The sequence below is a fragment of the Phaethon lepturus genome, unplaced genomic scaffold (assembly GCF_000687285.1).
Source record: "Phaethon lepturus isolate BGI_N335 unplaced genomic scaffold, ASM68728v1 scaffold17932, whole genome shotgun sequence".
Taxonomy (NCBI): domain Eukaryota; kingdom Metazoa; phylum Chordata; class Aves; order Phaethontiformes; family Phaethontidae; genus Phaethon; species Phaethon lepturus.
Window position 1 is genome coordinate 71,666 of NW_010522833.1, and position 12,316 is coordinate 83,981.

The 12,316-nt window shown below is 35.8% G+C and overlaps 1 protein-coding gene across 1 annotated transcript in view; it reads right to left on the minus strand.

Annotated features, from left to right (window-relative positions):
- The window catches only part of HERC2 (HECT and RLD domain containing E3 ubiquitin protein ligase 2), a 98,290-nt gene that overhangs the window by 51,014 nt on the left and 34,960 nt on the right, over positions 1–12,316 (minus strand). Inside the window, exons 29-45 of the mRNA XM_010281953.1 lie at positions 11,917–12,053; positions 11,247–11,420; positions 11,019–11,155; positions 10,786–10,937; positions 10,171–10,362; positions 9,152–9,339; positions 8,481–8,673; positions 7,696–7,878; positions 6,933–7,117; positions 5,049–5,196; positions 4,760–4,956; positions 4,297–4,527; positions 3,486–3,621; positions 2,786–2,929; positions 1,237–1,379; positions 756–1,023; positions 449–591 (exon numbers count right to left, since the gene is read on the minus strand). Coding sequence (XP_010280255.1) covers positions 449–591; positions 756–1,023; positions 1,237–1,379; positions 2,786–2,929; positions 3,486–3,621; positions 4,297–4,527; positions 4,760–4,956; positions 5,049–5,196; positions 6,933–7,117; positions 7,696–7,878; positions 8,481–8,673; positions 9,152–9,339; positions 10,171–10,362; positions 10,786–10,937; positions 11,019–11,155; positions 11,247–11,420; positions 11,917–12,053 — 2,951 coding nt within the window. The remainder of the gene's footprint in view (positions 1–448; positions 592–755; positions 1,024–1,236; positions 1,380–2,785; positions 2,930–3,485; positions 3,622–4,296; positions 4,528–4,759; positions 4,957–5,048; positions 5,197–6,932; positions 7,118–7,695; positions 7,879–8,480; positions 8,674–9,151; positions 9,340–10,170; positions 10,363–10,785; positions 10,938–11,018; positions 11,156–11,246; positions 11,421–11,916; positions 12,054–12,316) is intronic.

Here is a 12,316-nt window from a genome sequence, read left to right on the forward strand (position 1 = left end):
AGTTCCTGAAAGTCAACAGAAGCCTAATATAAATTCACAATAAAGCCATCACACTCAATAAGCATTGTAAAGGTCATTTTATCACCAGTAAGTGAAAACAGTTTTTATAAGGAAAAAGACAAGTTATTTCACTAACATCTTTTTGCCGTTTATACACTAATTCCTCAGTCATTGCTTGTTGCTAACATACTTCTGTTTTTCAGACCCAAAGGAGGGAGGGAGAGGAAAAAAATAATTAAAAAAAAAAAAAAAAAAACGGAGTCCACTATAGCACTGACTATTTTAGATGAAACTGAGACCAACTATGGCAAACATGGTCCTTGTTACAGTCTTGAAAGCTTGGGACAGCAGAATGTCCTTGTACTCTAACCAAGTTCCTAAAAGGAAAGAATTAAAAAATTTGGAGCCAGCTAAGCATGACTGAGGTTTTAGTAAGTTAATACTTTACCACAGGGCAAGCAGCTTCAGCTTCTTCCACCTCCTCTGCTATCTCCTCATCTGAATATTCATCAGAGATAGTGTCAGCATCAGAGAGATCCGTAATTTGAACATCTGGGTGATCCAACAACCAGCCAACCAAAGCTTCCACTCCTAATACAGAATACAAACTCAGTCTGTCTCCAAGGGATTCTCTGACGTTCTTAAGACAGCATCCAAACAGAGAAGTAACAATTGCTCCCTTGTTAAGTAGCATTTTAAGCTGCTTGCAACTTTCCTTTTCTTTCTCACATCATTAATTTAACTAAATGAAATACCTGGTAATCCAGAAGCACTTCCAGAGGTTCCAGACAGAGATTTTAGTGCAAATTCTATGTTTTTCCTAGGAAATCCCATTTCCATAAGCTGAATTACAATGGGGAGGGGTGGAATTGGAGATTGCTTGCGTTTCTTTGCTTTTGTGGGTCGGATATGTTGCACTGTGATGGGCGTTGTAGCTTCACTAGAGCTGCAGTCTTCAAACACTGGAGTTGAAGGATGTGTAGACTCTACAGCCAGATACTGGCATACTGCCAAAGCAGCAGCCTAAAAGAGAACATATGAATCAGTCCAAGTAAAACAAGCATATTTAGTACGATTTTGTTGTGCGTGTGCCTGAAATTAAAGGTTATCTGCCAAAAAGGGTTAAGTGTCACTTTTTTTTTTTTTCAAACCTACAGCTTAACAAGTTTCAACTGGAATGTGAATTAGAAAGACTTATTTCTTAGGTTACTTATTAACAGAAAACACACACTCTACCTCAAGCTCTTGTTTGTCAAATATTGCTTTCACAGGTGATGGTTGCGTAGCAGCTGTCAAAAGTTGCTGTAAAAGAATCATGGGAGGCTGAGGTCCTTCAGGAGACATATCTCCTATGTCGGGAGAGGCAACTGCTCCATCCTCTTGAAACAAAAACATTATTTTAACCAAAACCATGTAATATAAATCAATCAGGAGACTTATTCTGAGGCCTACTGGTTCATAAAACATAGTTGTTTCTCCCATATTTCTTCTCCAATGGAATCATGTGTTTAAGACTAATGATGTGTGCTATAACCTCCATACAAAAAAAGCAATAGTTTTACTAAAATACACCTAGAACACGTCTAACACAAACTGCTCAGTGGAAAGTGAATTTGCACAAGTATCTTGAGTTCACCTTGCTACAGCAAGATTATTAAACAGAGGTCCTTCCAGGATAAACCACTTTATATAGACAACCAACAATCTCACTGATCCCCAGAATGATGGTGCATACTTTCTGGATTGAGTTATTACCCCCTGTCATAGACCTCTTGGGAAGAGCTCCCTATAGGTATTCATTATCCCTTCAAAAGAGTGTACCTTTTTTGAATCAACTGCCTCTTGATTCTGCAACTTTTATATTTGATTTTGTATTCTTGTTGACATAAACATTCATGTTTCCTAGATCTTTACTGTGGCTATCTCAGGAAAGTGTTCTCACTCTTCATTTAACTCCAACAAAACGAAATTCTTGTATTTGAAACAATAACAAAACAATTAGTAGTCCTCATGTACTTATGCTGTTCTGGTTTAAATAAAAAAAAAAGTTGGGTGGATTTTTTTTCCCTTTAAAAACTGATGATAGAAGTAAAACTATGTTCCATTCCTGATGATTCTGTTGATTTAAAATTTGGCAACTGACAAAAACCCTCAGAAATACACAAATAACCCAAATATATTAGTACATTTAAAGACATTACAAATGCACAAAGAATTAATAGAAACTATAAGGGCATCAATAGCTATCCTGAAAGCTGACAGAGCCATCTTCCTTATTTTTATACATAGAATGAATGTATACAGAGAATGAATTCCAATTATTAAAACTACAGTTCCTTAAATGTTAAGATTATGCTTAAGACACTGCATCCTGGAACTTGTTTCACTGGAAACTGTATATCATTTGAAATAAAAGGAACAGCCAATTGAGAACTCATACTTTAATCTCTGAAGCAGAAAAAGACACCACTGCAAAAAACCCACAAGTTTTTTAAAATTACTTACAAAGCTTACTAACTATAGAAGACTTACAAATTTAGCTAACTCCAATATTTCAAGCTTCAAACACTTGATCCACTTAGTCTTCAAAACCTAAGTTAAAAAGTCAAAATGCTTTTAATATATAAGGTTAAAACATTCCTGAATTTTAATTTTTCATTTTTAATTTTTAGTCTTTAGAGGGCAAACCTAATTTCTAGCCTCCAACTGCCATTGGCAAGAGTTATAGTCACATGCTCTACCATCTAAACAAATAGCAGCACACTCAGGTTGCATTTCAGAATACCTGCAGGATTTAATGCACACTCCTGAACAGCTGGCTGAGATAAGATCTGCCTTAGTGTATCCTGGTGAGAAAGCAGAGCTCGGCCTGCTTTCAGTATGTACAGCTTTAACTGCTGGTATCGCAGTAGATCCAAATCCACTTGACCTATCAGAAATATTAAGAAGCCGTTAGCACTAGGAATCTCTTGTATTAAGAGAACAAAGGCTATCATGCATACAACCTCAGTCCAAAAACCAGTTTACATCTTAACTCACTGTGTGAAAGCTTGTGAAAAACTGATGATATGAGATAGTTTGAACAGCACCTGGATAAAACATCTGCACACATTCTATGACCGATGGTATTAAAAACACTGGCTTCCTACTTTTCATACCCTGGACAATGATACAGCTGATACATAGCACAGTAAGTGCAGCTGTTATACACGTCCAATGTCAAACAACTCAATACAAAAAGTCCAGACCCAAACCTTATTTACATGTTCTCACCGAAGCAAAAACAGTATTCCACTCACAGTGCAGAGCAATTAACTTCCTAGCTAAACTTGTCTCATAAGTACATACTATTCAACGTTGACTAAGAAAAAAAGTAAGGTTCCAGAAAACCATTTTTTTTTAGGTACATTTGCTGTTACCAGTATTTTTCTCAGAGTACATCCAGCTATTTAAAATAACAAAACACAGCAACAAAAAAACTGTACCTGAAATACCCTGACTGGGAGACTTCATTCTTTGTTTTTCTATTTTACTTCCAGCCAAGTTTACTAGTTGAGCCCAAATGGATAGCATAGGTTCAGTGAAAGGCAAGTTGTTCACATTAAAAGCCACAACTGGAAGCTAGACAGTGGGGGAAGAACCAGGCAAAACAAAAAATACAGATAAGCATTTTCCAAGATTTTACAAAATAATTCAAAAGTTTCAATGGTTATTAACTGAAGAAGAGAAAAAGTAGCATTCATCTTACTGCTATGGACCAGGAACAACTGGAAAGGATTTCTATTCCCTACATAGCTCCTAAGCCTATATTTGTACCACACAACTGCAAGTCTACTTGGTGAAAAAGCAAAATAGCGTCACAGCAAATAAGAACTGCAGTCCCTGAAGCAGACCAGCCACTTTGTTTTCACTAAAGCTGTGTTAACCAACTTGAGATTAAGACTCAAACTAAAACACCCAAGAGTTTCTACATTAGTTAGCAAATCAAGTTAAATACAAATAAATAAGCTTCTCTCATGTAAGAGCTGTAAATCACATTGTCATGACTTCGGATTTTACCTCAAGTCAAAGGACTTCAGTTCAAATCCCTTCTCCTTCATCTCCTCAACAAATGAAGACAGCATTAAATGCCCTATGGATCTTCACATAAGTACCACTTTAGATTTGCATTCAAAGCAACTGTATGTGTTGAATGTCAGTGTATTTACACAATGAAGAACCAACATTTTCTTTGCACCACATCAGTCTTTAATCATAGCCTTCCCTGTATTAAAGCCTCAATTAAAATGAACTTACTGGTTTTAGTTGATTCAGAGGGCACACTCTACATGTTCGCATGTCATAGAACTGTACAGTGATTTTCCCTTTTGGGGTGATGCGTGTCACTGTGCCCTCTCCAAACTCATCATGAAGTACTTGTCCACCCAGTCTTAAGCGACTGTCGATGCCACCAATCACCGCTAACACTGCCATTAGGCCTCCCACCTCTGGATTCTCAGTGTCAGGAAAGTAGTCATCCAACAGAGCCTAACAAAGAACAATAAAATTAACTGTAGGGAGAAAACATATACCTCTATCTGCTTTAAAATACAGAGTTAATCACACGTATTTCAAATTAAAAATTATAACACATAAATACATATATAAATATAAAAATGGTTTCAAAATTAAGCTTAATATTGTTTCAAGCATTTCAGATTTATAATTTCAAAATAAATATTGCTATAAAAATGAGCTTATTTTAAAACGTGGAAACTACCCCTTCTGACTGTTTTCCTGCAAAGATGTGGGTGATGGAGGTTAGCTGAGAGTTGATGTACTTGTTTATGAGTCCATTCCACTGGCTGAGCGAATGGAGCGTCCTCAGCAGTGCCACTATCTCTTCTGCTAAAGTACTACTGTGAGTGGCAGTTAGAGATGCTTGGGGCCTGGCCTTTCTCCTCCTCAGAGTAGATTCTAGAAAGACAAAGCAATTGCACAACAGCTATCAATTTAACGCACACATTTTCCATACTTAAAAATAAGCCACTGCGGGAAAATTCCTCTACCTCTGAGTAGCGGGATATCTGAAGAACAAGTACTAAGCAGGCTGCCTAAAAATCCAAACAGTTTTTCCACAAGAAATTTCATGTCTCTTGACCTTTCATTTTTATCCCAGGATGGAAGTACTGCTTTCAATAAATGTACAGCAAGGATCTAAAAAGAGAACAAAATTGGTGTTATTCCATGCTAAGTCACAAAATATTACAGAAGTGCTCAAACATACCATGTACAGAAGAAAGACATTTTAAAAGTTAGCCTTCCTTTGCAGTTCTTTCGATAATGCTGATTTCTGATTTCTTTCCAGCTGTGGAAATTATAGAGCTACTGATCTTCTGTTCAGTTTGCTAAGGAATATTTTAGAAGTTGTGGCAGTTCAGAGTCAGTAACAATTTTATTGGCATATTATAATAGTGAAACCAACCTCTTTAATACTTGGGACATGAGACAAACACACACAGGGAAACAATGTAAATTACTAAAACACACAGGAAAAATAGGCATACAGAATGAGGAGGTTTGTTCAGATTCCAGATTCGGAACTTGAAGATATATTTCAGAATGAAACTTTCCAAGAGTTCCACAATGAAGCTATAATAACTAAAAATCATGAGATATAAAGCTGAATGATACAAGAAAGCAAAAAGCAACCACAGTGACACCCAAAAGTAGTTACTGTGAAACTAGGGCCTCCAAAACAGTACAAAAGGAACAGGCTGGCATCTCAAAACCTAGACAGTGCAGGACTGACAAGGAACACAGGAAGGCACTGCGCTGCAGTATCAAAGAGCAGATAGGGTTGCACATTCTCAAGAGAAGTATTTCAGGTTTTGAGTTACCTCATCTTCTACCCAGAAGACCAATACAACACAAGTGACCAGTAACAGAGAAGAGATCTTTCTTCTTGTAAACCTCTATCAATACAGGTCTCTCTAAAACTTAAAGATCTCGTCTTTTTCTTACGTTAGACGCTGGTACAGGAGGAATGCTCATTTCTTTCAAGTATTCCCTGAACAGCACAGATGACTCTAATGCACTAAGTCCTGGATGATGACAGAAGTCTCATCATATTAAAAATACTGGCAAGAATTTGCTGGAAGATCACACAAACATTCACAAGCCTTTATCATAAAAGGCTTTAGTTAAAAATGCTGATGCCTTATCAAGGGAAAGATTAAGAAGATCTTTTGATCCCCGTGCCTTAAAAGTTGGAAGAGTTATTCCATAAGAAGGTTGCTTTTCAATCTCATGAAAAAGACACTACAAGATGCTAAGAAAAGGAAATAGGGGAAAAAAAAAAGAAAAAAAGAAAAGAAAAAGAAGATTAAAAGAAAAAAAGAAAAGGGGAAAGGGGACAAGGGAAATACAATACCAAAATAAGATGCAGGTTCTTAAGAGAAACTGTAATTAAAACAATAACAACAGTTTACTATGGAAAGAGGGACAGTAGGTAATACACAATTTGGTGACTTTAAAATGCAATTGCTGATTTTTCCTAACCATCTTTCTGTTATTCTTTTCTTTATTCCACTTCTAAGAAACATTATATGGGAGTTTCTGGAATACATTTTTGGAACACCGTTTTGACCTCTCATCTGTAGAAAACCTTCAGGCTTTCAGGAGAACATGGAAGTCTGTAGTGCCCTGAAGGATTAAAATCTTACAGATGTATATTTTAAAACAACGAATCCTAAATATAACAAAACATGGTATCTTTTTTCCAATTAATTAAAAATTTATTTAAGGACATTTCCCATCTGTTTTTTAAAATACACTTTTTCTTCTTTTTTTTAATACACTTTTTCCTTTTTTTTTTTTTTTTTTTTTTTAAAGACAACTGAAGGCTACTAAATTCATTGCCTATCAAAATAATTTGGAAATACACACATTACCTGTCTCTGTAGTGAAGCAGCAGTGAAAGATTCATGCCCCTCAACAATTTTCATTAGCAAAGTTATCCACTGAGATGTACTAAGGGTGCTGCACATCTGAGGCATGAGTGCTATACTTCGAATGAATCCCAACGTGCACCAACTCCTATGCTGTTCTTTATAAACTAATTTATTTGGCAAAGAAGCTAAAAACAAAAAGATATATACATGTAACAGTTGACTTTTCTGCCAGCTATGTAATTCTCTATATACCACATGAGGCTTTTTTGGACAAATCATAACATTGAGCTACTCCATTGTCTTTACATGAACTATCAACTTCAATTTTAGAGCCTGTAACTAATTTTATTAAATATGCCTTTAAAACAATTCTCATCCTTATATTGTTTCCTCATTTCAAAGTAGTTAATAGCACTACTTCTGAAATTACAACGAAGCCATGAAAATGAATATGCCATACCCAGTCATACTGTCCTCCCCAAACAGAAAGAGACTGCTAAGAAATTAATTGTCTAAGCCAATCACACACATCCTGATGCTCCATATCTCACGCATTTCTCCTACTTTTACTGCTTATGTTCTAAGAATGCTAAAGATCACTTCTTTTGCTAAGAATTAAGATTTTAAAAGCTCTAAAAATGCATTTTCTAGCCTTTGGCCTTAAAGGATTAAAAACTAGTAACAAAAGATTTTCAAAGTTATAAGACAACAAAGCACAAAACAGAACCACATAGCTGAATCAGACTGTTTCTATATAATATACCTGATTTATCTATTGTTCCACTCTCCACAAGCATACGGAGTAGACCACACAAAGTCCTAGTAGCATCACTTTGCATGACTTCAGCATGGACGCCAGCAGAGAGACACAGTGTCTGCAACAGGTTCACAGTACTTGTCAGCATCATGGAAGTAGGGTGGAGATTCCTTTCAACTTGTTCTCCTTCTGAAGGGAGACACAAAAGGCAAAGGAATACACTAATATTTAGTTAATCTGTTTCACAAAGAGTTCTGAAACAAACAAGATACGAGAAATTTGTTGTAAATATTTTCTCTACGATGATTTGACATGAAGAGGACTTCTATATTTCCAGCTGCAAGAGTAACATATAAACCAGATATTTTGTGTAGATATTTTCAAGTTATTCTCTAGCAGTACGCCACTTAAAAAGAAATTCCAAATGCAGTGCCAATAGGGAAGCAGCATGACTAGATGTATAATTAAGCCATGTAAAAAACACACTTTAGAAAGGCATTAAGATACATCAAAATGTATACCTCCTGGTATCTGTAACTGAAACTATTTTGGTTGGTTAGTATTGTTTTCTTTGGCCCATGAGTATGCAACAAATGTGATACTATCCTTCCTATCCTCCTTTCTCATAGTACAGCTATCTTAAGAAAGATTCTGGTCAGAAATGTATACCTATTAATCTTCTTTGATGAAGCATTTTCTCCTGTGAAAGAATTTTTTTTTCTATTTAGGGTATCAATTTCAGAATTCACTAAAACCATGACTCCACTTTTATATGAAAATTGCTTTTTTACCAGAATCATCCTCAGTGTCTGAATCTTCTGTTGTCGGCTGAGTTGCTGGTGGTGGCTCAGCTAGTTTGAGATCATATTTTCCCTCCTTCCCCATTCTGTAAGAATTTGTACTTCCAGTGTCCCACTGCACTCTAATCCAGCCATCTTCTCCCAACTCTCCAATCACACGACCCAAACCTGGAGGGGGTCCATCCTGACAGGAGAGAGAGGCTCAAGTTACACAATCAACAACACTAATTCATACCCAAATTTCATAAAATAATAATGCTATTGCTCTTATTTGCTGCTAACCTTTAATAATGTTTCAAAATCCAGCACAAAGTTGGAAAGCATTTCACAATCTTCAAAAGAAACTACCCCAGTAAACTACAGCAACACTCATGTTTACATCTATTTTACTATGGGTCATACACACCTAATTGGAAGTTCATAATATTGTAGCAAACAAATGAGCCAATTTCCTGTTAAATCATGAATCACAACACTCACTAAAGAAGATTTTTCATCTCCAAAAATGAAGTTAAACAAATAATTAATATATTTTATGTTAATTCTCCAGGTCTTTGAAATGTATGATGACCTTTAAAGTTTGAACATAAAATTCACACACAGTCCACTGAATAGAGACTTTAGATTTTAACACACACAAATCTGTATGAAAGAAGTTGTACCTGATCACCCCATTTCCAGTCTACCCCTCTCACCACTCTGGTACCAATTTTCATCATGGCTGCCAGCTCTGGTCCAGAAACAGGGAGCTGAACAGGTGTAGTTTCCTTTCTTGACTCTTCTAGGACTGTGGCAGAAGCTCCTCGAGAAGAGGCAATCATATCTTCCTCAGTATTGTCAGAACTAGGTCCTAAAGAGGAAAAAACATTAAAAAAATTAAAACCAGCTAAAAGTTTTTATACATACTTTTGTCATACCTAAAGTTTAAGGCACTTAAGTTTTGTAATGTAAAAGCAACAATAAATAGGAAAGCTGACTTAACAGGTGATGAAGTCAGATGAGCTTTTAGGAAACTAGGATATAATGGTTTAAAATGCACAAGGCTTTAATTACTTAATTTGGAACAGAAGTAAGTGGCAAATAATAGGGACTTCATAATGACAAGTCCAGTGACTAATTGGTTCTAACAGAAACTTTTCTGAAAAACTTCTTATGAGCACTCCAGTTAAGTACAAGTTATAAGCCCAAATATTTGCTATTATCTAAGAAAACCAAAAAAGAAAAAGCAGGATAACTTGAATCATGGCAAAAAACACGACATAACCTCTTGTAACAGAACAAAGGAAGCTTCCAGCTTAAATATGCAGACTGGGAACAGTTTTAATAGGTAGAACAAATGAAACTGAATGTGTAGGGAGCATGCAGTTTTTAATGTTTCCATTTTAAATTTTAAACTTTTTATTTATTTGTAATGTTTCCACCAAAACTACACTATCACTCCTAAATTCCAGCAAAGGCTTAGGAGAAAAATCATGACTGAATGAAGGCTATAGTCAAACTAATTTCCTTCTCAGTTGTGCTTGCAGATGTGGTTTTTCTATCAGGAGTAAAGGTGAATAGCATTAAGTACTATCTTTAAGCAGCAAAGTCATTCTGTAGTTTGGGTACACCAACAGGTAAAACATACAGGAGTTTTCTAAAACGTGTTTTCTCCCAAACAAGAAACCAAAAGATCTGGTACCTATCAGCCGCAGCATTGTTTGTGTCAATGCTAGCATGCCAGAATTAAGGAGGAGGCTCAAGGTATTAGCACCATGCTGCAGCGTCAACATGTTGAGCATGACCAACAGAAAACGTGCTTGTGGAATAGTCCCAAGACTTGGTCCTGCTGGATTCTCATTAGTAATTGTTTGTAGAGGAACAGGCTGCACACCTAAGTCAAAAGTAATATAAATAACAAAGTCAGTTGACATTTGGAAGCTACAATAAAGTAGGTTACAAATTTGATTGATGGTTTAAAATATTTTTTTTATTCCCTGCTTGGCTTTAAGAACTTACAAGCTGAAGTTCCAAGAAACTTTTTATAATTTACATTTTAATGGTAAAATGTTACCAATGAGTAATCAATGACCTTTGCTAGGATACCAGCAACAATCTCTTAAACACTGAAAAGTGAGTTAAGGGGGAACAGCAGGGAGTAGAACAACACATGGATGGACAGAAAGTCAAGGTATTTCTCAGCACAAACCAAGGGAACTAGTTATAGGATCCCACTTACTAGGAACTTTAAAAAAATACAATAATATTCATTTAAAACAGTTTGCGCCTAAGCCAACAGCAACAAAATGAGATTCACCTAGTTCTTTAAATTTTGCATTAGCATCCAGCAGGATGTTCCGGACATTCTGAATAGCCCATGCATACAACTTTCCAAAAGTTACTTCTAGCAGCATTCTGTTAAACGGTGGGATCAGATCAACATCCTTCAAGCAGTCAGTAAGAGGTTCCCTTCATAGAAAAACAACAACAAAAATAAGTATTTTTTTCTTACTGAGGAATTGTGAAAGCAACGACAACAAAAAGTTTTACCCTATATTGGCTCCTTCTGGAATAAGCCTCTGCCATCCACAAAACATAGCATACTGCACAGATGGGAGCAAAAAATTTTTTGCTGACAATTTCAGAATAGTATCTATTCCTTCCAGACGAACTTCTGCTCTTTCCAACTGCAAAAGAGGGAAGGGGAAACAAAAAAAAAGTCATACTTATGTAAACTGCTAATACATGCAAGCTCATTTTCATTTTCATCCCTTTTACCTGTTTTAATAAACACTTTCTCATTTTTTCTACATCCACTGGCTCTTCTTTAAGTGCAAATTCAACAATGGTGTTAAGGAGGGCAGACTGTGGATACAAGCCTTGGACATTTTGCTTCAGCCATTTGTATTTGTGGACACCTGTAACTGTACTCAAAAGTGGCTGCCACTTATCCTGCAAAACAGGAAAGTGGCATGTTAAAACAAATTTTAAATTACTGAAAATGTAAGTTATTTCATGTAAAACCAGGTCCAAAATTAAAATACCAGGAGGGAAAAAAAACACAAAAAGGAAACTTCTTCAAAGCCAGGAAAAAGCTTAGTATTATTTGTAACTCATTATCTTGCTGCATGAAATTTCAAATGCATTAATATTCAAAAACAGGAGGGAGTAAGCCATCACAACCTTTTATATTGAAACGAAGCTTTATCTGAACACTTCTAAGATTATCAATAATCTAAAAATTGAAGTATGTATCTTTACATATTCTAAATATGCACTACACAAGCTCATTTTTCCAGGTTTCACTAAAATGATGTGCCATCCTTAATTACATATCCCAAACACTGTTATCGGAATATTAAATGTCAAGTTATAGCAATCATGCTTTAGCCAGTATTTCTTCCTGTTGTTTTTATTTGCAAGGTTGATTCAAAATCTAGTATCCCACCTTAGGTGATTTGATTGGTATGGGCCTTTTATCTATAGGTACAGGACTGTGAGGTACCACACAGGATTCTTCTAAATCACTCTCTTCGTTTCCAATTTTGGATTCTTCCACATCAGCAGATTCAGATTTTTTTGGCACTAGAAAAAAAAAAAATTATTCTTTCAGGTAATCTGATAACATTTTACAGTGTCACATTTTCAGGTTTGCATGATAACCTAAGCATACAGAATGCTTAAGTTCTGCCTGTAACAAAATTGAAATGTACTCTTGGTGAGCACTATGTCCAACTATTATCAAATTAGCTCTGGTAATATCTGAAATATGCTTTTATCTTTAAAGACCAACTTCAAAAGCACTTCAGTGTTTGTTCACCACATTAATTTATTTCCAGTTAAACAGT